General features: G+C 38.9%; 1 protein-coding gene across 3 annotated transcripts in view; it reads right to left on the bottom strand.

Annotated features, from left to right (window-relative positions):
• STXBP4 (syntaxin binding protein 4) overlaps positions 1-24,423 on the bottom strand; it is a 180,713-nt gene that overhangs the window by 546 nt on the left and 155,744 nt on the right. For all 3 annotated transcript variants that reach the window (XM_027087100.1, XM_027087103.1, XM_027087101.1), the window contains one exon: positions 23,456-23,513. In XM_027087100.1, coding sequence (XP_026942901.1) covers positions 23,456-23,513 — 58 coding nt within the window. The remainder of the gene's footprint in view (positions 1-23,455; positions 23,514-24,423) is intronic.

Genomic DNA, 24,423 nt, shown 5'->3' with positions numbered 1-24,423 from the left:
AACTGGATCCAATAGTTTTTAAAAGTCTTAGATACGTTTTTAGGTTCAACAAAACCCATTTTTTTCTTTATTCTTTGATAAAAAACAAAAGAATGCGGGAGAATGTGTTATCTTTGACTCCTCACTCTTCTTTATCCATCAGCAAGTCCTGTGATTGCCTTTCTGTAACATCTCTGGAATCTTTTCCTTTCTCCTTTTCCAATGCTATGGCCTGGGTCACTGAAACAGCTTGTCTCTTTGCCTCTGTTCTAGTTTTTTAATTCATCCTCCACTCCAGCCAAGAGATCTTCCTAAATGACAGATCATACACTGCTGCTCACCTGCTAAAAATTCAGTGCAAACTAATGCCTTCTGGATCAAATACGTATTCCATAGTACGAAATACCTTGTTTCTTACCTGCCTCAACAATACTTTCTTCTCTGCTACAATCTTCCCCCTTCCCGTCTTGTTTATTCAGCTAACTCAAACTAATTCTAAAGAACCAAATCTCCCTCTAGATTCCTCCAATCTGTGCCCATGGCCTTATCTCTTATACCACACTACAAATGCCTGTTTATTTTTAGGCCTTTGTACTGCATACAAAGCTCCTTTAGGGCAGGAGCTGTTTCTTATCTCTGAGTCTATGGTACCAAACATATTCTCAGAACAAGTAACTAGGCGTTTCAGGGAAGAACACAAGCAGAGGTAAGGAAGGACGTACAAACATATGGGGCATGTTCAGGAAGTGGTGAAACATCACTACTTGTGCCCCTGCCTGATGCATGGTGTTTTTTAGACCTAGTATCCAACTCCCAGCCTTCAGCTGGATGACTCGCCTAAATCCACCACTATCTGCCCAGCTCCTGAGTCCTGGACAGACAGCTTCTGGAATAGGATGACTTATTCCTTCTCCTTGGATCCTTGTTCTAGCCCTGGCTTACCTCACTGCCCTATCCATCCTAGATCAGTTTCCCCTGCCCCCATCCTACTCAAACTCAACCTCAGAGAAGCATCATGTCTTAGATCAAGTCCATCTGAGGGCTGGCACTTATGAGGATCAAATAAGATTGTGGATCTCAAAGTATCTCCTACTTCCTAAAATATTACAGAATAACATTTCTGAAGTGTGTTATAAGGGTTTTTAATACATATTATGTGAAGAAGAGAATTCTATGGTCAAATAACTTTGAGATACACTAGTTTAAACATAGTTAAGTAGGTTTTTTTTACTGTAGGATTTCCCAGAGCCCTAAATATACTAATGTGTCTTACGACTCTCCAAGAGTTTATAATATTACTCAAACTAACATGCCCTATTAGCACGCATGGGACGAGTGTGCCTTTGAGCACAACTTGGGATCTGTCACAAAGAGGCACTTACTTTAGTGCCTGTTGATGACAATAACTGAAATGTTGCACTTAGTACCAATGGTCAGTTTCACTGTTATTACTAGATTTGGTTTGTTTTCAGTCCTATATTCTAAATTCTATCCCTATCCCCTAAAACAAATTGTTCCACTCTTCTGTTTAAATATTGAAAATGCAGCTTTCCATGGAAGAAGATCACTTATAGTTTCACGATAGAGTAAATGCACTTAGGTTGTTTAAGATGGAGGTAGAGGTGGCAAGGCCCAGATATCTTCATAGTTTCAAAACCTCAGAGTGTGGTTAAGTGATACAAAGAATAGTTATTCTCTTGACAGTAATCCATGTTACTATTACCTCTTTAAAATGGTTTAGTGCGATTTCTTATTATGGAGGCTAAACTTACAAAGCATTTGATTCTGCACAGGTTAACTTCATTTCAAGGCTTTTGTAAAGCTGGAAAGCTGCCTAAATTGAAAGTGGTTTTAAAGAATTACCAGTGAGTGTAACACAGAGGGCTAGAATACCACTGCAAGGGGAAATGAGGACACATTGTCCCATACAACGTACCTGTTTAAAACTGAAAGGAAAAAGCTTGATGGGATCTCTTAGTATATTTACTTTACTGTTTATCAGCACATTTATAATATGTGAGTCCAAAGAAGAGACTTCAATTTAGATTATTATAAATCCTTCCTCCCCTACAATGCTCCTTAACTGGGGAGGCTGGAAAGGAAGAAAAACAGGCACAATTAATTACCTGAGGGGTAAGGTTGGGTACACACTTTCTTATGTGACTTAAAAAAATTCTCATGTTTGAAATATTATAACTGCCCATATATGGACATTCCACTGAATTGATAATATAAAATAAGCAAAAGTAAAATGTTTAAGAAGAAAATGTAGTTATAGACTCTGAACAATGAATATTAGAAAGTTCTGCCAGAAAGTCATCCTTGACAGTAAACTTCATTTGGCACTTTTTAATCAACAAATCAACATCTGATCTTTCTCCAAATACAAAATAATACCATAAAATATTAATTGGTTAATCTTATGTTCATAATACACTTCTCTGTACACAATTGAAAAACACACACCTTAGCGCCAAACATGCAAATACAATAGCCAATCACTAGAAAAAAAAAAAACACATCCAGAACCAATGCTTCTAAAACACAGGTAATGCATGTAAAGTGCCTGGTGAAGAGTAGATATTCAATAATGATCATGGCTGTTTCTTTGTTTTTTGTTAATAATTAGGGTTTTCTGAATATTGTAAGTAAAACTTGGAATTCTTCCTGTGATGCTGGAACGGGGCCATTTGTGTGTATACGATTCAATTTTATGTCCTGGTGAGCATGGTGACTAAAGAGCTTTGACATAATCGGTATGATGAGATAATCCCAGATTTACTGGCTTGGAGAACATTCTACTATGAGAAATATTTCCTCTCTGATTTGTGTGCTTGGTAATTCAACTGAGAAGAGAGAGAATAAATCAACCCTGTTGACTCTGTTTAATTAATAAAGACCCCATTGTTCACAAAGTGAGATGCTGCTACTTAGTATGAAAAATTTAGAGGTCTGGAAAATAAATGAGGCTGACTGTGAAACATGAAAATCTTCCATTTGAACATACAGTACCTCTGGGAAATGTTCCTGCAGAGAGTGTATCTGACCTGATTTGGGGAGCAATCAACAGCAGTTCAGATATATTTGAAAATCTAAAAAGCCTAATACTACTTGCCTCTGAATGACTGCCAAATCTGCTGTTGGAAAACAGTAATATTTGAGCTGGGGAGACGACAGTGTTGTGTGGTTTCTTTTATAATATTAGTAATTTGAAAGACATATTTTAGCGCTTATAAAAAAATAAACCCTAAGAGAACATGCTTTATTTTATTGCCAAAGAAATGTAAGTGAATTATTTAAATTCCATTATAATTACCTTCCTTATGTTTCTTACCTCCTAGCATGCAAAATGCTTTCTTCCTAAATGAAAATTTAGGACAGCCAGTTAAGAGAAAAGTGGTTTAAAGACAAAAAGAACACTCGTTTTGTAGAGATTCATTCTTATAATAGTCTGTGATGAAGAAAGAGGTTCTTTTGTTAATCTTCCATTGTAAATGATACTATTTATATGTTATTGTGAATTTAGCAAGATTGCATATATTATCTATTTAAGATAAAGCTGCAGAATAATAAGCCAAAGTAATTAACTTACAATGTCCTTTTTTTACAGAGAGCAGGGTAATCTTATGTATATAATATTCATATGAGCCAGAAAATAAAGACAAATAAATATGTTAATCCAAAATGTTTCTGGTATCAGTACTTGGAATCACTGAAAAATTTTACAACTGGCCATAAACTTCAAGTAGTAATGAAAATAAAAGATTTAATAAGAAATATTCCCAATTGAAAACAAATCAGAAGGGAAGAACAGAAAGTGAACCATGTCAATAAAACTATAAAAAAGTCATCAAACCTTGGTGAGGCAGCATGTAATCTTGTCAGACACTGGTTATGAGAATGACTACAGATTAGTAATAGAAAGTATCCATTCCAAAACATGTTTAAGAGAAAATTGCAAGCAGTTTATTTCCACAGATATATAAAGAGTTCCCTCTTACATAACTTTGGAAATATACTCCTAAAATCAAAATGAGTATTTCCCATTAATGAATTCTGTAAATATCACAGAATACTTTGAGAATTTTGTAATTAGGCATTTGGAAATCCAGTGAGGCTCTGATCAAACATTAGCAGGATCCCATTCAAATCTTTACATTCTTGAAGACAAATTTTATTTCTATTCTATATTTATGGCATTCTCTATAAAAAACATATCAGATATATTTTGCAATTAAATAATCCAATTAATTAAAAAATCTTTAGGCCTAGATAGTACATTATGTTACAAGAATCTAAAGCTACAGTAATATATTACTTATGCATAATATTGGAAAAAAATTACATCACTAGACTTGTAAAAAATGAACGCTGAAAAGTCCTGAAAAAATATGAATTATATTTTTGAAGTAATATACACAGGCTTAGATTGCTGTCAATTATTGTACAGAGGCAAAAACATACCAGGTCCAAAGGTGATACATTTTTCAAAAAAAGAAAATGTTTCTATGGTCTCAGACTATAGCTTTGGGTAACTTTTAAAAATTGATGCTGTTTTGGATTGTGATAGGATAAAAAAATTCAGAAGACCTCTAAGAACATGTCCTACTGACACTGGTGCCTAGACACTGGACTATTAGATAATAATAAGCAATTTTATAAAATTCTGTAGTTGGTGTATTTGTACATTCTCATATACCCCCTTTGGCAGTGTCCACCAAAATTTATGTTCTCCATTCCACACTGTGGAGTTGTTATCAGGAGGCTGCTCCCAGGCAGAGACTACATTTCTCAGCTCCCCCTACATCCTTATGTGAGCATGTAACTAATTCCCACCAGTGGAAGGGGAGAGAGTTGATGTTTACGTCTTGTGGACCAGGGGTTTTCAAGAACAGCGCTGGAATGCCTTCTCTGTTCTCACGCCTCATCCATAACTGAACGCAGAGAACTCAGAGGCCCTAGGGGATGGCAGAGCCATGAACTGGAAGGAGCTGGGGTCTCAAAATCACTACCCAAAGAAAAGAAAAGCCACCCATCGACCAGGGATTCCCGCACTGACTAGTGTGTGAGTGTTAAGTCACTGAAAAGCAGGGTTTGTAACAGCAGCTAGTGTTACTCTAAATGACTTCAAGAGAGTATTTCAAGATGAAGCCATGACTATTACTTTCCCATTAAATATATGTACAACTTTTTACAAACCAAAGAGCTTGTCTTTCTAAAATACAAAAAGCAGGCAATAAATATATATTTTCAGGCTACTTGAAATATGTTAGTAATCAAAAGACTGTCAGAATATAGATTAATGGAAACTAAATTTAATTAGAAGCAAGTTTGCAAGACCATTGCCAAAGTTTCCATATTAAATTCCCACTTAATGAGTAGAAGTGCATGAAATGTAGAAGATGTTTAAAATTTTAATGTTCTTATTAAAATGGTAAGAATTGTAATACAAGTTATAAGGCTTTCATTTAATTTATACAATAAAATAAGTTTAATAAACATCTAACTAAATGTATTTTTTTAATTGCCAAATTTGAAATCTTAAAAAAAAACCTAAAATTATTTGAAACATACAACTTCAACTTATTTTATACTTATCCTAATATTATTTTTCTATCAAAGTTAAGCTGATTACACTAAAAATATAAAGCTATAAATATACATATGATATTAGAAAACTGAGCACCACAAAACTGGGGACTTGGAGGGGTTCCACATGAGATCATCTTAATATCTTGAGGTATTTTGTCAGTATTATTGACTCCATAATGCTAAGTGCAAAAGCCACTTGAGAGTGAGTGCTATAACACAGAAACCTTCAATTACAGTAAAAAATTATGGGATAAAAACCATATATGCCATCAACCTTTACAGTTCTCTCATGAACTTTACATACTGATTGCTTCTAATGGTGCCACCTTGGACTTGTGAATAAATGGGCTTAACTGTTTGTTAGAACCTTATTTTATACTTATATTTTGTAAATATTATATATCCTAATTTACATATTTATATTATGTTTATATTTTATATATTTATATTATATATATTTATATTTTAAAAGAGAGACAGTTATATTTATTATCCTCATTTTATATATGAGGAAGCTAACACTGAGAGAGGTGAAATAACTTACTCCAGGTCATAAAACTGATAAATGTTAGAGCCAGCATCTGGATCCAAATCTGACTTCTGGGAATTTTACCATTATGTTATATTCCTCTCTGAGGCTCTATTATATGGGTTGGTTTCAACAATATATATGGAGGCTTTGGGTTAGATTAAATGAGACCACCTGAAAAGAGGTCTTTAGCTTTACAAGATGAAATAATTAAAGATGTATTGACTGATTAATTCAATGATCATAGATTCTACCTCTAAAGCATTTTTAAATAATTTATCATAAAATTCATAAAACCTTTATTCAGTATGAATAAAAATTATTTGTGTGACACCTGCTTCTCCAGCAGTCTTAAACTTTTCACATCATGTGGCAATTGAAGAAATTGAGGCTAAGAGAGTCCCAGTGCCCTATCTAAGGTCACACAATAGTAGATCTCAGGCTTAGATGCAGACCATGGTCACTATCTTTTTGTATCAGCTTCACGGACCTGGTCTGAAATTCCGTATTGCCCAGGCACTAACTGGGTTACTTGTATGTCTCTGGGAAAGTTACTTAAACTCTGAGTCTGTTTCCCAATCTAGAAAACATGTAAGACCTTCCTCGATAGTGTTAAGAGAGAAAACATATAAATCCCCTAGTTTTATGCCTGACACATTCTAGGTCCATCATAAGCATCACCCTCTCTCCTCCACTTCTAACTTCCTGTATTAGTTTTCTCTTGGTGCAGTAACAAATGACCACGAATGTAGTGGCTTAAAACAATGCTAATTTACTGGCTAACTGTTCTGTAGCTCAGAAGTCCGCCACAGTTCTCACTGGCTCAAATCAAGAGGTTGGCAAGGCAAAATTTCGTTCTGGAGGCTCTAGGGGAGAATCCGTTTCCTTGCTTTTCCAGCTTTTAAAGGCCACCCACATTCCATGGCTTGTGGCCTCCATCTTCCAAGTCAGCAACACAACATATCTCTGACCCTGCTTCCATTGTCATATCTCTTTCTGACTCTTTCCTTCTGGCTCCCTCTTCTACTGCTGAGGACTCATGTGATTAGACTGAACCCACATGGATAATCCAGGATAATCTCCCTATTTTAAGGTCAGCTGATTAGCAACCTTAATTCCACCTGCAACCTTAATGCCCCTTTACCATGGAACCTAACATATTCAAAGATTTTGGGGATTAGCTCATAGATATTATCAGGGAGCCATTATTCTACTTACCACACTCCCTTGCCCCTCAGCTATTTCTCGCACTAAAGCCTAGAGCTTGAGGGAAGGGGCACTGGTTTGTATTAATTCTTGCAATTTGCCTGAAACTTGGCAAATGTACAGGAAGAAAGATTATATGCTATAATACATTGTACTGGAGATAACTGACTGAAGAAAAAGGTGCTAGAGATCTATGGAAAGTAATTTAAGGAAGAAGCAACTGTTACGGAATGAATTGTGTCCCCACCCCCCAATTCTATGTTGCAGTCCTAAACCCTAATGTGGCTGTGTTTGGAGGATGGGGCCTTTGTGGAGGTAATTAGGGTTAGATGAGATCATGAGGGTGAGGCCCTGGTCCAATGGGACTGGTGTCCTTGTAAGAAGAGGAAGACACATCAGATCTTTCTCTCCATGAACACAGAGAAGAGGCCATGTGAGGAGGTAGTTGTCTACATCCCAGGAAGAGGGGCCTCACAAGAAACCAATCCTGATGGCATCTTGATCTTGGCCTTCTGTCCTCCAGAACTGTGAGAAAAATAAATTTTTCACCCAGTTTAAGCCACCCAGTCTGTGGTATTTTGTCATGGAAGCCCTAGCAGACTAATCCAGCAACCAAATTTGGAAGGGAAAGTGACAAAAAGTTAGTATTTGTTGAGAAATTTAAATAAAGGGTCTTGGAGGCAGAGAAGATGCCATATCCGGCTAAATAAAAGTATAACCCTAGAAAGGTGATGAATTTCCAAAGTATGTTACACAATCCCAAAGGATTTTCTTATATTATCCCTCCAAAATGCTAAAAAACATGCTTCCTGCCTCAGTTATATCTGTTATTGGTTAAATAGGGGAAAAAAGAGCTTGATGTTGGCTGTCTATATCTGGATATTTTATTCATTTCAGTGGGCTTTCCATTCTGAGTAACCTCGGTCAGCTGGCTGGCCTTCTGTTTAGATGACAGTTGCTCATACAGAGTTTCATATGGCTACACCCCTTTGTATGTATTTATAGAAGATCCAGAGCAGGCTGTCTCAGGCTCCTGAGCCCTGCAGCCTCTTTGCTCCTGTCACAGGGCTGCTGACTGGCTGGGGAGAGGTATAAGTGTAGGTTTTGGTTGCTGGTTTCTATTTGCAGCTGTGCAAATGCTGTCGTATAAAGCTCCTCCACTGGCAAATAGCAGTAGAATAATATAAGGGAAGGGAAGGGGAATGAACATCTATTAGGCACTCACCTTGTGCCAGGTGAGTTATTTTGTTAAATTCTCAAAACAAGCCTGGGAGATATAAACTACTATCCTTGTTTTTTGATGAGAAAAGGGGTTACAGACAATAGAAATACTACTAATTATACCAAGGTCACACTCAAAAGTGGTGGTGTAAACATTAGAAACCAGGTCTGTCTGATACTAAAGCCCATATTTTTTCCCTATCAACTGCTTCCTCAATGACCGTATTCACTCATTTGATAAATACTTATTCAGTCCCTACACATACCAGGCACTGTACTAGTTACTGGATATTCTAAACCAGTTATCACATAGATGGGTACATCCAGACTAGTGGTTTTAATACCTTACAATTTAATCATAGCTAGAAGTACTTGGGAACAAAATATTTTAATAAGCTCCATACTTCTTCCTTCAAGTCCTCTGTTGATTTCTTCATTATAGTCTCATTAAGAATGAAATGCTCAGGATTGCCATACATGCAAAGGCAGTGAGGAGCTTACCCCCATTTCCCTTATCTACACTGAAGTTAGGTACATAGAAATTGCCCTGACATCTCATCAAGTGAGCCCTAGACTTCAGTAGTCTGTCCATGGCTATTTCTTAACTCATCTAAAATTAAACAAAGCAGCCAAATTAATGAGGTCTTAAGAGGGAGGGCTCCTGACAGTACCTACTAAAGTGGAGCTAAAATCATCTGCTAAGGATTTAGGAAAAGTTAAAAGTAGTAGCTTTTTATTTCCCATCCAGAAACCATCCCTCCCTCTCCACCCTCCCTTCCCCAGTCTCCTTAATTTCTAATCACATTAGAATTACCTAACATGGACTCTACATGCAAAATAAGGTTGGAGGTAAGAAAAACAATCTCAAATTTTTCCTTTTGTGTTTTCCATTTTTTAATTTATTTTATAAATGAGATGATACAATGTAACTTAAGCCTTTAATTTATACAGAAGGCTGACAATGACAAATTTCATTCATATATAGGTTATGATCTACATTCTTTCCTACCTGGAAACAACCTAATAGGCTGTTCTACCCCAAGTTCAGACAATCATTTAGGGTTGTTAATGAACTCTGTCTGGAAAGATATGAGACAAAACATGCCTATTGGAAATCAGTTTTCCTTTGAAGTCATAAAGGCAAAGCTCTTAAATACTGACTATCTCATAAGAACTATTGGGGGGGAATGTCACTGTTTATTTTGTCATTCCAACCTACGGTTTGCATTATTACTGTTCATCCTGGCAGAGTTCCTGTGTTGGCAATATGCTCTAGAAGACCAAAGACTGAAAAAATGTGGTATGTGTCCCACACATCTCTTCCCCCGGCACCCACAGCAGACATCTCTGATGCATCAAGACAAATATCAGGGACTTCCCTGGTGGCGCAGTGGTTAAGAGTCCACCTGCCAATGCATGGGACACGGGTTTGATCCCTGGTCTGGGAAGATCCCACATGCCGTGGAGCAATTAAGCCCGTGCACCACAACTACTGAGCCCATGTGCCGCAACTACTGAAGCCCGTGAACCTAGAGCCTGTGCTCTGCAACAAGAGAAGCCACCGCAATGAGAAACCCATGCACCACAAGGAAGAATAGCCCTCACTCACTGCAACTAGAGAAAAGTCCGTGTGCAGCAACGAAGACCCAACGCAGACAACAAAAAAAAAGACATATCAGTGAGGTTGAATATAGCCTCAGAATTCTTCACAAACAACACTTGAGAAAGTGAGTTGAAATCTATTTGCCCTCTCTGCTCTAGACAGAAACTTCTGTTTTATTCAGAAATCACAGGCTCCCTAGGTTTTACTGGTATGCATTTGTAATGTAAGTATAATACTTCCTATGTAATGGAGAACAGATTTTATAATACAAGGTGTGCTATCTCAGATTTCAGAATGTGATATAAAGGTGTATCAACACAAAGGAATTATAAGCCAGGTGTGAGTAACTTTTAAAAACCAATGAGTAGACGGCTTCATGATGGCGGAAGAGTAAGACGTGGAGATCACCTTCCTCCCCACAAATATATCAGAAATACACCTACATGTGGAACAACTCCTACAGAACACCTACTGAACATGAGCAGAAGACCTCAGACCTCCCAAAAGGCAAGAAACTCCCCACGTACCTGGGTAGGGCAAAAGAAAACAGAATAAACAGAGACAAAAGAATAGGGACGGAACCTGCACCAGTGAGAGGGAGCTGTGAAGGAGGAAAGGTTCCCACACACTAGGAAGCCCCTTCGCGGGTGGAGACTGCAGTGGCGGAGCGGGGAAGCTTCGGAGCCATGGAGGAGAGCGCAGCCACAGGGGTGCGGAGGGCAGAGCGGAGAGATTCCTGCACAGAGGCCCGGTGCCGACTGGCACTCACCAGCCCGAGAGGGTTGTTTGCTCTCCCGCCGGGACGGGTGGGGCTGGGAGCTGAGGCTCGGGCTTCGGTCAGAGCGCAGGGAGAGGACTGGGGTTGGCGGCGTGAACACAGCCTAAAGGGGGCTAGTGCGCCACAGCTAGCCGGGAGGGAGTCCGGGAAAATGTCTGGAGCTGCCGAAGAGGCAAGAGACTTTTTCTTCCCTCTTTGTTTCCTGGTACGCGAGGAGAGGGGATTAAGAGTGCCGCTTAAAGGAGCTCCAGAGACGGGCGCGAGCCATGGCTATCAGCGCGGACCCCAGAGACGGGTATGAGACGCTAAGGCTGCTGCTGCCGCCGCCAAGAAGCCGGTGTGCGAGCACAGGCCACTATCCACACCTCCCTTCCGGGGAGCCTGTGCAGCCCACCACTGCCAGGGTCCAGTGATCCAGGGACAACTCCCACAGGAGAACACACAGCGTGCCTCAGGCCGGTGCAACGTCATGCTGGCCTCTGCCGCCGCAGGCTCGCCCTGCATCCTCATTCCTCTCTCACCGCGGCCTCAGTGAGCCAGAGCCCCCGAATCAGCTGCTCCTTTAACCCCGTCCTGTCTGAGTGAAGAACAGATGCCCTCAGGTGACCTACAGGCAGAGGTGGGGCCAAATCCAAAGCTGAACCCCGGGAGCTGTGCGAACAAAGAAGAGAAAGGGAAATCTCTCTCAGCAGCCTCAGGAGCAGTGGATTAAATCTCCACAATCAACTTGATGTACCTGCATCTGTGGAATACATGAATAGACAACGAGTCATCCCAAATTGAGGAGGTGGACTTTGGGAGCAACGATATATATATATATTTTTCCCTTTTTCTCTTTTTGTGAGTGTGTATGTGTATGGTTCTGTGTGTGATTTTGTCTGTATAGCTTTGCATTTACCATTTGACCCAGGGTTCTGTCTTTCCTTTTTTTTTTTTTTCTCTTTTTTTAGTATAGTTTTTAGCACTTGTTATAATTGGTAGATTTGTTTTCCAGATTGGTTGCTCTCTTCTTTCTTTCTTTTTCTTTTATTAAAAAAATTTTTATTTTAATAACTTTGTTTTATTTTACTTTATTTTGTTTTATCTTCTTCTTTCTTTCTTTTCTCACTTTTATTCTGAGTCGTGTGAATGACAGGCTCTTGGTGCTCCAGCCAGGCGTCAGGGCTGTGCCTCTGAGGTGGGAGAGCCAAGTTCAGCACATTGGTCCACAGGAGACCTCCCAGCTCCAAGTAATATCAAATGGCGAAAATCTCCCAGAGATCTCCATCTCAACACCAAGACCCAGCTCCACTCAACGACCAGCAAGCTACAGTGCTGGACACTCTATGCCAAACAACTAGCAAGACAGGAACACAACCCCGTCCATTAGCGGAGAGGCTGCCTAAAATCATAATAAGGCCCAGACCTCCCAAAACACATCACCAGATGTGGACCTGCCCACCAGAAAGACAAGATCCAGCCTCATTCACCAGAACACAGGCACTAGTCCCCTCCACCAGGAAGCCTACACAACCCACTGAACCAACTGTAGCCACTGGGGGCAGACACCAAAAACAACGGGAACTACGAACCTGCAGCCTGCGAAAAGGAGACCCCAAACACAGTAAGTTAAGCAACATGAGAAGCCAGAGAAACACACAGCAGATGAAGAAGCAAGGCAAAAACCCCCAGACCTAACAAATGAAGAGGAAATAGGCTGTCTACCTGAAAAAGATTTCAGAATAATGACAGTAAAAATGATCCAAAATCTTGGAAAAAAAGTGGAGAAAATACAAGAAACGTTTAATAAGGACCTAGAAGAAGTAAAGAGCAAACAAAAAGTGATGAACAACACAATAAATGAAATTAAAAATTCTCTAGAAGGGATCAATAGCAGAATAACTGAGACAAAAGAATGGATAAGTGACCTGGAAGATAAAATGGTCGAAATAACTACTGCAGAGCAGAGTAAAGAAAAAGAATGAAAAGAATTGAGGACAGTCTCAGAGACATCTGGGACAACATTAAACGCATCAACATTCGAATTATAGGGGTCCCAGAAGAAGAAGAGAAAAAGAAAGGGACTGAGAAAATATTTGAAGAGATTATAGTTGAAAACTTCCTAATATGGGAAAGGAAATAGTTAATCAAGTCCAGGAAGCATGGAGAGTCCCATACAGGGTAAATCCAAGGAGAAATATGCCAAGACACATATTAATCAAACTATCAAAAATTAAATACAAAGAAAAAATATTAAAGGCAGCAAGGGAAAAATGACAAATAACACACAAGGGAATCCCCATAAGGTTAACAGGTGCTCTTTCAGCAGAAACTCTGCAAGGCAGAAGGGAGTGGCTGGACATATTTAAAGTGACAAAGGGGAATAAACTACAACCAAGATTACTCTACCCAGCAAGGATTTCATTCAGATTTGATGGAGAAATTAAAACCTTTACAGACAAGCAAAAGCTGAGAGAATTCAGCACCACCAAACCAGCTTTACAAGAAATGCTAAAGGACCTTCTCTGGGCAGGAAACACAAGAGAAGGAAAAGACCTACAGTAAGAAACCCCAAACAATTAAGAAAATGGTAATAGGAACATACATATCAATAATTCCCTTAAATGTAAATGGATTAAATGCTCCAACCGAAAGACACAGACTGGCTGAATGGATAAAAAAACAAGACCCATATATATACTGTCTACAAGAGACCCACTTCAGACCTAGGGAGACATACTGACTGAAAGTGAGGGGATGGAAAAAGATATTCCATGCAAATGGAAATCAAAAGAAAGCTGGAGTAGCAATTCTCATATCAGACAAAATAGATTTTCAAAGACTATTAGAAGAGACAAAGAAGGACACTACATAATTATCGAGGGATCAATCCAAGAAGAAGTTATAACAATTGTAAATATTTATGCACCCAACATAGGAGCACCTCAATACATAAGGCAAATACTAACAGCCATAAAAGGGGAAATCGACAGTAACACAATCATAGTAGAGGATGTTAACACCCCACTTTCACCAATGGACAGATCATCCAAAATGAAAATAAATAAGGAAACAAGCTTTAAATGATACATTAATCAAGATGAACTTAATTGATATTTATAGGACATTCCATCCAAAAACAACAGAATACACTTTCTTCTCAAGTGCTCATGGATTATTCTCCAGGATAGATCATATCTTGGGTCACAAATCAAGCCTTGGTAAATTTAAGAAAATTGAAATCGTATCAAGTATCTTTTCCAACCACAACACTATGAGACTAGATATCAATTACAGGAAAAAATAATAACCTAGAGATAACTGAAGAAATCAAAGAGGAAATCAAAAACTACCTAGAAACAAATGACAATGAAAACACGACGACCCAAAACCTATGGGATACAGCAAAAGCAGTTCTAAGAGGAAAGTTTATAGCAACACAATCCTACCTTAAGAAACAAGAAATATCTCAAACAACCTAACCTTACACCTAAAGCAATTAGAGAAAGAAGAACAAAAAAAACCCAAAGTTAGTAGAAGGAAAGAAATCATAAAGATCAGATCAGAAACAAATGAAAAAGAAATGAAGGAAATGATAGCAAAGATCAATAAAACTAAAAGCTGGTTCTTTGAGAAGATAAACAAAATTGATAAACCATTAGCCAGAGTCATCAAGAAAAAAAGAGAGAAGACTCAAATAAATAGAATTAGAAATGAAAAAGAAGTATCAACTGACACTACAGAAATATAAAGGATCATGAAAGATTCCTACAAGCAACTGTATGCCAATAAAATGGACAACCTGGAAGAAATGGACAAATTCTTAGAAATGCACAGCCTTCCGAGACTGAACCAGGAAGAAATAGAAAATATGAACAGACCAATCACAAGCACTGAAATTGAAACTGTGATTAAAAATCTTCCAACAAACAAAAGCCCAGGACCAGATGGCTTCACAGGCGAATTGTATCAAACATTTAGAAAAGAGCTAACGCCTATCCTTCTCAAACTCTTCCAAAATATCGCAGAGGGAGGAACACTCCCAACCTCATTCTATGAGGCCACCATCACCCTGATACCAAAACCAGACAAAGATGTCACAAAGAGAGAAAACTAGAGGCCAATATCACTGATGAACATAGATGCAAAAATCCTCAACAAAATACTACCAAACAGAATCCAACAGCACATTAAAAGGATCACACACCATGATCAAGTGGGGTTTATCCTATGAATGCAAGGATTCTTCAATATACGCAAATCAATCAATGTGATACACCATATTAACAAATTGAAGGAGAAAAACCATATGATCATCTCAATAGATGCAGAGAAAGCTTTTGACAAAATTCAACACAGATTTCTGATTAAAAACCCTGCATAAAGTAGGCATAGAGGGAACTTTCCTCAACCTAATAAAGGTCATATATGACAAACCCACAGCCAACATCGTCCTCAATGATGAAAAACTGAAACCATTTCCACTAAGATCAGGAACAAGACAAGGTTGCCCACTCTCACCACTATTATTCAACATAGTTTTGGAAGTTTTAGCCAGAGCAATCAGAGAAGAAAAAGAAATAAAAGGAATCCAAATTGGAAAAGAAGAAGTAAAGCTGTCACTGTTTGCAGATGTCATGATAGTATACGTAGAGAATCCTCAAGATGTTACCGGAAAACTACTAGAGCTAATCAATGAATTTGGTAAAGTAGCAGGATACAAAGTTAATGCACAGAAATCTTTTGCATTCCTATACACTAATGTTGAAAAATCTGAAAGTGAAATTAAGAAAACACTCCCATTTACCATTGCAACAAAAGAATAAAATATCTAGGAATAAACGTACCTAAGGAGACAAAAGACCTGTATGCAGAAATTTATAAGATACTGATGAAAGAAATTAAAGATGATACAAATAGATGAAGAGATATACCATGTTCTTGGAGTGGGAGAATCAACATTGTGAAAATGACTATACTACCCAATGGAATCTACAGATTCAATGCAATCCCTATCAAACTACCACTGGCATTTTTCACAGAACTCGAACAAAAAATTTCACAATATGTATGGAGACACAAAAGACCCCGAATACCCAAAGCAATCTTGAGAAAGAAAACTGGAGCTGGAGGAATCAGGTTCCAGGACAGTAAATGACAGTAATCAAGACAGTATGCTACTGGCACAAAAACAGAAATATAGATCAATGGAACAGGATAGAAAGCCCAGAGATAAACCCATGCACATATGGTCACCTTATCTTTGATAAGGGAGGCAAGAATATACAGTGGAGAAAAGACAGCCTCTTCAATAAGTGGTGCTGGGAAAACTGGTTACATCTAAAAGAATGAAATTAGAACACTCTCTAACACCATACACAAAAATAAACTCAAAATGGATTAAAGACCTAAATGTAAGGCCAGACACTATCAAACTCTTAGAGGAAAACACAGGCAGAACACTCTATGACATAAATCACAGCAAGATCCTTATTGACCCACCTCCTAGAGAAATGGAAATAAAAACAAAAATAAACAAATGGGACCTAATGAAACTTAAAAGCTTTTGCACAGCAAAGGAAACCATAAACAAGATGAAAATACAACCCCCAGAATGGGAGAAAATATTTACAAATGAAGCAACTGACAAAGGATTAATGTCCAAAATTTACAAGCAGCTCATGCAGCTTAATGTCAAAAAAACAAACAATCCAATCCAAAAATGGGCAGAAGACTTAAATAGACATTTCTCCATAGAAGATATACAGATTGCCAACAAACACATGAAAGAATGCTCAACGTCTTTAATCATTAGAGAAATGCAAGTCAAAACTACAATGAGATATCATCTCACACCAGTCAGAATGGCCATCATCAAAAAATCTACAAACAATAAATGCTGGAGAGGGTGTGGAGAAAAGGGAACCCTCTTGCACTGTTGGTGGCAATGTAAATTGATACAGCCACTATGGAGAACAGTATGGAGGTTCCTTAAAAAACTAAAAATAGAACTACCATATGACCCAGCAATCCCACTACTGGGCATATACCCTGAAAGAAACATAATTCAAAAGCAATGACGTACCAAAATATTCATTGCAGCTCTATTTACAATAGCCAGGATGTGGAAGCAACCTAAGTGTCCATAAACAGATGAATGGATAAAGAAGATGTGGCACATATGTACAATGGAATATTACTCAGCCATAAAAAGAAAATAAATTGAGTTATTTTTAGTGAGGTGGGTGGACCTAGAGTGTGTCATACAGAGTGAAGTAATTAAGAAAGGGCAAAACAAATACTGTATGCTAACACATATATATGTAATCTAAAAAAAAAAAAAGGTCATGAAGAACCTAGGGGCAAGACGGGAATAAAGACACAGACCTACTAGAGAATGGACTTGAGGATATGGGGAACGGGAAGGGTAAGCTGGGACAAAGTGAGAGAGTGTCATGGACATATATACACTACGAAATGTAAAATAGATAGCTAGTGGGAAGAAGCCGCATAGCACAGGGAGATCAGCTCGGTGCTATGTGACCACCTAGAGGGATGGGATAGGGAGGGTGGGAGGGTGGGAGGGAGGGAGACGCAAGGGGGAAGAGATATGGGGACATATATATGTATATATATAACTGATTCACGTTTTTATAAAGCAGAATCTAACACACCATTGTAAAGCAATTATACTCCAATAAAGATGTTTAAAAAAACAAACAAAATAAAAAACCAATGAATATACCTACTTGAAAAATCACCAACAGTATAATATAATGTTTGAAGCAAGTATATGATATTGAGATTTTTGTATCGTTTATAGAGATGTATAGATTATATATATAATAATTTAATTATTGATTAATATATTATATATAGTACATTGTGAAACAGCCTTGTCATAGGCATCCTCTAAGATAGCTCCCAGTGGTCCTTACCTTCTGGCATGCACACTCTTGTATAGCTGCCTCCTACACTGTACCAGGGTGCTCTGTTTGACCAGTAGCATATGGCAGAAGGTATGTCAATCACTTCTGAGATTGGTTATAAAAGACACTACAGGTTTTATCTTGGTGTTTCTCTTGCTTTCACTTTTTCTCTTGTCCCTTGCTGTGGGGGAAGCCAGCTGCGATGTTTGTGCAGCCCTATGGCCCTATGGATGGAGAAAGGTCCACTTATGGTGAGGAACTGAAGCCTCACATGTGAGCCTGGAACAAATATTCCAGCCCCATTAAACTACTCTTCAATTCCCAGACCTGGCTAAGAGCTTGATTGCAACTTTATGAGAAACCCACATCGAGAGAGAGTCAGAATGATCCAGCGAAACCACATCCGGGTTCTTGACCCTCTGCAACTTGGGTAAGAAAATAAATGTTTATTGTTTAAGGCTGCAAAATTTTGGGGAAATTTATTAAGCAGCAATAGAGAATTAATACATGAAATCATGGCCAGTGATCACAGTGAATCTGAAACCTTCAATAGAAAAAAAGAGTTCAACGAAAGCAACGTAGCAGTTATGTCTAGTTTGTAATATTAAGTTCATTTTTACTCTCAAACATAGCTCATAATAATTCTGTTAAATTATATAACATACATATAAAGTATATGAACTTTTAAAGTGGAATCATATCAAAAGATTGTTATAAATCTGTAATAGTATATAACTGCAAAGGGAAGATAGGAAGTTGGGTGGTAAAATGGTCAGGTTTACCAGATAATTTCATTACAGCGCTATCAAGATAACTGGCATTTTGTCATTGAATTTAAGAACGCTGCAACTCTCTCTCTAAGGAGAAAATAAGAAAGTTTTCCCTTGAATGCACTGGTATTTATATAGCAAGTGAGTAAGCCCTGCCTATTTGCATATGTGCATACACATATTGGTGTATACACATACACATATATAGATGTATACTTTTGTTAGTTCTATGAGACACTGGCTCTAGCAATGCCAATATTTTGATTATGTTTGTTTACACAAGATAAAATGCTTTCTTCTCTTGTGTCAGAAGGTAAGTAGATGACTACACAGTATTAATGGGTGTGCAATGGACATGTGGGTGGATAGGAATATTCAATGAAGACCGTCTTTGTCTAGGCATTCTTGGGACAGCACTGACAGTTATTCCTTTGCCCAAGGCTTGGCTTCCATCAGATTTAACAATTCAGTTTCCGGGAAGATAGTGACAGGTGTCAATCTCAGACATTGTGTATACGTACACAGACCGGCATCTCCTCCAATGTTCTGGAAGAGGGATCTCAGTCACTGTTCTTTTTAAGCAAAGGTGACAGAGGCAATGAACTGAGTTCATTACTTGTTATTTCTTGCCTCCAAATTACCATTCACATGGTAAATGAACTACTCCTACCCAAAAGCTAACACAGGCTAGCCAGGCTCAAAAGTTTGGTTGGGGTAGTGAGAGGATGAAAAAACAAAAATCTAAATAGTTCCAAGAAAGACATATAGTGGATGCTTGCTTATGCAGACATTACTTATTTGGCATCCTATCTGAAGGCAGCTAAGAGCTGAGAGGAAACCCTCATCAAAATGTTAGGAGCAAGTGAAGAGGCCTAACCTTGGCTGAAAGTGTCTACTTTGGGTCAGGTGTTATGATAGGCTTTTTACATACATAAGCTCATTCATTCTGGGCAGGAACTCTATGAAGGGCTAATATTCTTTCCATTCTATACGTAGAAATTAAAGCCCAGAGAGGTTTAGTAAACATGCCAAGGTCATTCAGCTATTCTGTGGAGACACCAGCATTGGAACCTACGTTTCTCCAAATCCAAAGCCCATGCTCTTCTTTTCCTTATACCAGGTGGCCTTCCTGGAATCAAATCCACCTGCACCAGAACTTATGCACTTGACTCACATATAAACACTTGTAGATGCACGCTCCAGGACTATTTACAAGCAATTCAAATTAGTCTGATTATTTGGCATCCTGTCTTCCTCAAATAAACTCCTGGGGAAGATGGTGAAGTGTGTAGAGGATTGAAAAGGAGAATGGAGATGAGGAGATGGCCAGGCATGTTGAGATCGGGGAGAGATGACAGCTGTGTCTCTATTCTAGCTTATACAGCTTAACGTCACCCTGCAGAACTCACTGTATTATGTATAAGATTGATGTTTATAATGATTTTGTTCAGGGGCCTCAGTAGAAGAAGGCAGGAAAGCACACAATACTTGTAAAATAAGACTTCCATTAAGAATAGTTAAACTAAAATAAATGTTGGTGCTTGAATGGGGTTAATGACTAGCAAAAAAGCCAACTCGGGCTTCCCTGGTGGCGCAGTGGTTGAGAGTCCGCCTGCCGATGCAGGGGACACGGGTTCATGCCCCGGTCCGGGAAGATCCCACATGCCGCGGAGTGGCTGGGCCCGTGAGCCATGGCCGCTGAGCCTGCACGTCCGGAGCCTGTGCTCCGCAACGGGAGAGGCCACAACAGTGAGAGGCCCGCGTACCGCCAAAAAAAAAAAAAAGCCAACTCATGGTAAGCAGTCCATTCCTCCATGAGACAAGATAAAGAAAACACTGGTATATTGTTAGATTTTCTTATCTTTACTGTTTGACCTTTCTAGTCTCCAGGAGATGACTACTTGTGCTTAGAACTAAGTTTCTATTCTGCTATTTAAAAATGAATAAAGTATAGAATTCTAACAAAATCAAGATCAGTTTAAAATATCTTTCTTGTCATATGTAAACATGCTACGTTAAAATAAGGAGATGGAGATGGTGCAGCGTGGGTGTGTGTTTTGGGGGGATGGCTTTGGACTCAGACAACCCTGGAACTGTATCTTGGCTCTGAAATTTTACTACGGCCTGACCTGGATGAGTTTAGCCTCTTTTCCACAGAGTTTCTCCAACTGTAATGGTGAGACAAGGATGCCCACCACTGTCCTTTAACAAATCTATCTTACCTCTTTTCTGCTTTCCTTAGGAGTCAAGATTAAGGTCAAGGAAGATAACTCCCTAAAGAGTGTACATTATTTTCTATGACTGGAGTGGATTATACAAATGTGGTGCCGCTTTCCATTCCTTCTACGGGACTGAGTTAGATCTCAGGGCAGTCAAAGGGCTTGCTACTACTTCTCTTCTCTCTTCTCCTAGGATGCTGTTCTCCCTTATAGTAGGAGCCCAGCCCAAGGCTACTGTTCCAGTCAGCAAAGGACAGTGGCTTAAACCACTGGGTACCAGGCAATGGGACATGCTCACTCTCTGACTCACACTCACGTCTCTTTCTCCCTCCTTTTCCTTGGTAGTTGGTGATGGTGCCCTTATCCTTTCCTTTCCTGGTTAGGCTCTGACACAGCTTTGGGTTAGGATACTGACAGATGGCTAAGGCTAAGTCTTGGTGAAAGAGTTCCCCACAGGGTCCAGACTCATTTACTGACATTTTTCAAAGGCCTCTGACTTCAGAACCTGCGTTTACAATGAATGCCAGTTTGCCTTCCTTTGATGGGGCATTTCTTTTGGGGACCTTCTAGGAGACAGGCATGGCTGAGGGCAGGATGCAGCTCACCACCATCATAATATCGTCCTATTAAGAGCTGAGCGATGCCCACTTTCTACAGTGTTAATAAGATTAGAGAATACAATGCGTAGAAAAATACCCCTAACATATGCCTGGCTGTTGAGCATCACCGCCCCCCCCCCGCCCCCATCCCCACATCTCTCCCCTTATCCATTACAACGTGAACATAAGAAAGAAACCCAGTGCAAATTTGGATGTGGTTTTTCATTTTCTTGTCACCCCTACAGTACAGGGATTCAAATCTCTCTTAATACAGCATATTGAAGTGAAACTTTCCTTCCAGAAGAGTTATGATTTGGGAAGTGAATAGTATGGCGCTAAATGTAATCTGTTCATGGAATTCCTGGGTCCTTTGCTCCAAAAGTCCCTTTCTCCTTCATGTATTATAAACTACACCTTTGCTTTATTAATTACTTTTTGCTAGAGACCACAAGAAAAAAAAAATCAAGAAAATACTTTGCCAGGTTTACCCCTAGCTTTTCCTTAAATCTTTTCAAAATATGAAGCTTTTGAATTTTCAATGTCTTTAATGGTCATACGATTTTTCCTGTTCTTTTTTCCACCATGATGTTTTCTCCATGTTGTAAATTAATGATGACTATTTTATTAGGTATCTACTGTGTTCCAAATTTTATGCTAGGTGCTTAACATTTAACAACTCTATAAAGTAGGTACAATTCATCTTATTTTTTGATGAGAAAACTGAGATGAAGAGAGATGGAGGAACCTGTGTAAAGTCACAGAGTTTGAGAATCCAAAATGTGGATATTGCTTTGAAAAATACTTGCACATTTGAAAGAACAGCAAGGATACATCTCTCTTTTCCTCCCCAAATGCATACCAAGTATCATTTGCTAAAAAAGGGTCATATAAGGAAGTCTCGTGGGATTTTAAGAGGGTGCTGGGAATCCCCCTTGTGTTCTCATAACTCCAACTCTGACATGAAAAGAGCTACTCAGAACATAGTGGAAGTATACCAGATTGCCGTGTCCAGAGTAAAATTAACCAGTCCAGCAGCTAGAAAATGTATTTCTGTTGAGGCTTTCAAAGAGAGGTCTCTAACAGTCTAGTATACTAGAGAGAATCCTAGTGTCAGAAGACTTGGGTTCCCTTCTGGCTTGGTGACTTAGTTAGCTGTGGATTTTTTGGCAACTACTCTAGGCTTTTATTTTTTTCATCTATAAATGAAGGATGTTCTGAGACTCCATTGAGATGACGTTTGTTCATATACTGTCTCATTTATCTCCTCAGTTATATATTGTATGTTTTTCCTCACTATTAAGTAAATTCCTTGATATCAGAGAATATATAGAATATATATAGTCTGTATATCTCACTGCTGTATCTCCAAGGTATGGAATACTGCCTGGTGCACAGCAAATGCTCAAGAAATATTTGCAGGGCTTCCCTGGTGGCGCAGTGCTTGAGAGTCCGCCTGCCGATGCAGGAGACACGGGTTCATGCCCCGGTCCGGGAAGATCCCACATGCCGTGGAGCGGCTAGGCCCGTGAGCCATGGCCGCTGAGCCTGTGCGTCTGGAGCCTGTGCTCCGCAACGGGAGAGGCCACAACCGTGAGAGGCCCGTGTACCGCAAAAAAAAAAAAAAAAAAAAAAATTTGCAGAATAAATGAACTGTGTACACTGCAAAGCATGAAAAAATGTTGATTATTATTACTATTATTGTTAATAAGTTTTGAGACAAAGCAGACTTTTTCATTAGATATTAACTTTGCATAAATATTAATACTTGTAGCCAAAAGTGAATTGAGGCAGCCAACATTTAGGTTCAAATGACAATCCTGTTCCAATTTTTTGATGTTTCCCTTGAAATAATTATTAGGTTTTTTTTTTCTAAATAATATCTGATATTAGCATTTAAATCACATGAAATGAAAATGGTGAAGTTTCACTTCTTGTTACTAATTTTTGTAACCTCCAAGAGGGTTTCTTGGTATTACTGATTATTCTGCAACTTCCAGGTTCTCTCCAGACGTGAAGAAAATTGCTTACTTGGTTGAGATGCTTGTACTTACTTGATGAAGTACTTGATTCCATCTGCTGTGTAAGCTTCCTCCCACCCGTAAGGTAGACCTTGAGTGAAAGGAAACCAAAAATACATTTAATAAGATGATAAAGATAACTTTATTTCCTGGACACAAATTTCCCACAGCTTTACAATTATTTGAGTACATTTCTTGTACAAAATAATTGTCTAGAAAGGAGGAATTAAAACAATTCAGATGAGCTTTCATACTCAGCATCTTAGAACACAATAAATAAGTCTTGAACAGTTAACAATCTGCTTTAGTTGCATTAAATGGATCATGACTTGTCATTTACATGTGGTGAGCATTTTTTTTTTTTTTTTTTTTTCGGTACGCGGGCCTCTCACTGCTGTGGCCTCTCCCATTGCGGAGCACAGGCTCCGGACGCGCAGGCTCAGCGGCCATGGCTCACGGGCCCAGCCGCTCTGCGGCATGCGGGATCCTCCCGGACTGGGGCATGAACCCGCGTCCCCTGCATCGGCAGGCGGACCCCCAACCACTGCGCTACCAGGGAAGCCCGGTGAGCATTTTTGTCAGCAGGATTCAAGCAAAAATTTTTGGTGCAGGGGATGTTTTTTTCCTGGTGGCAGAAAGATGGACAAGATGGCCTCTGCTTGTCTATTCGGGCTCAAAGTTTCTTTAATCGGCTCCCTTTACATTCTTTCACTCAGCTCCACAGGGAATCGACATATGAGTACCAGATCAGCAAGCAGTTTGAAAGTAGCTCTTGGACAAGCCAAAATTCCTTATGAAGTCTAAAATTTAGCAAAGTGATTTACAATGGATTGTAGTATTTTATTTTGTTAATTAAGAATTTTGTGCATTAAATGTTAACGGCAAAACAATTTGCTAAACTCAGCTTCCATTTCAGTAATGGGATTGAGAATAATTAGTTAGCTATATAGAGATGCAGACTGAAGTAAGCAAGCAATCATTTGGCCATATTTCTACAAATA

The sequence above is a fragment of the Aethalodelphis obliquidens genome, unplaced genomic scaffold (assembly GCF_003676395.1).
Source record: "Aethalodelphis obliquidens isolate GAN/ISIS:26980383/991018 unplaced genomic scaffold, ASM367639v1 scaffold58, whole genome shotgun sequence".
NCBI lineage: Eukaryota > Metazoa > Chordata > Mammalia > Artiodactyla > Delphinidae > Aethalodelphis > Aethalodelphis obliquidens.
This window is presented reverse-complemented; position numbering and strand designations above follow the sequence as displayed.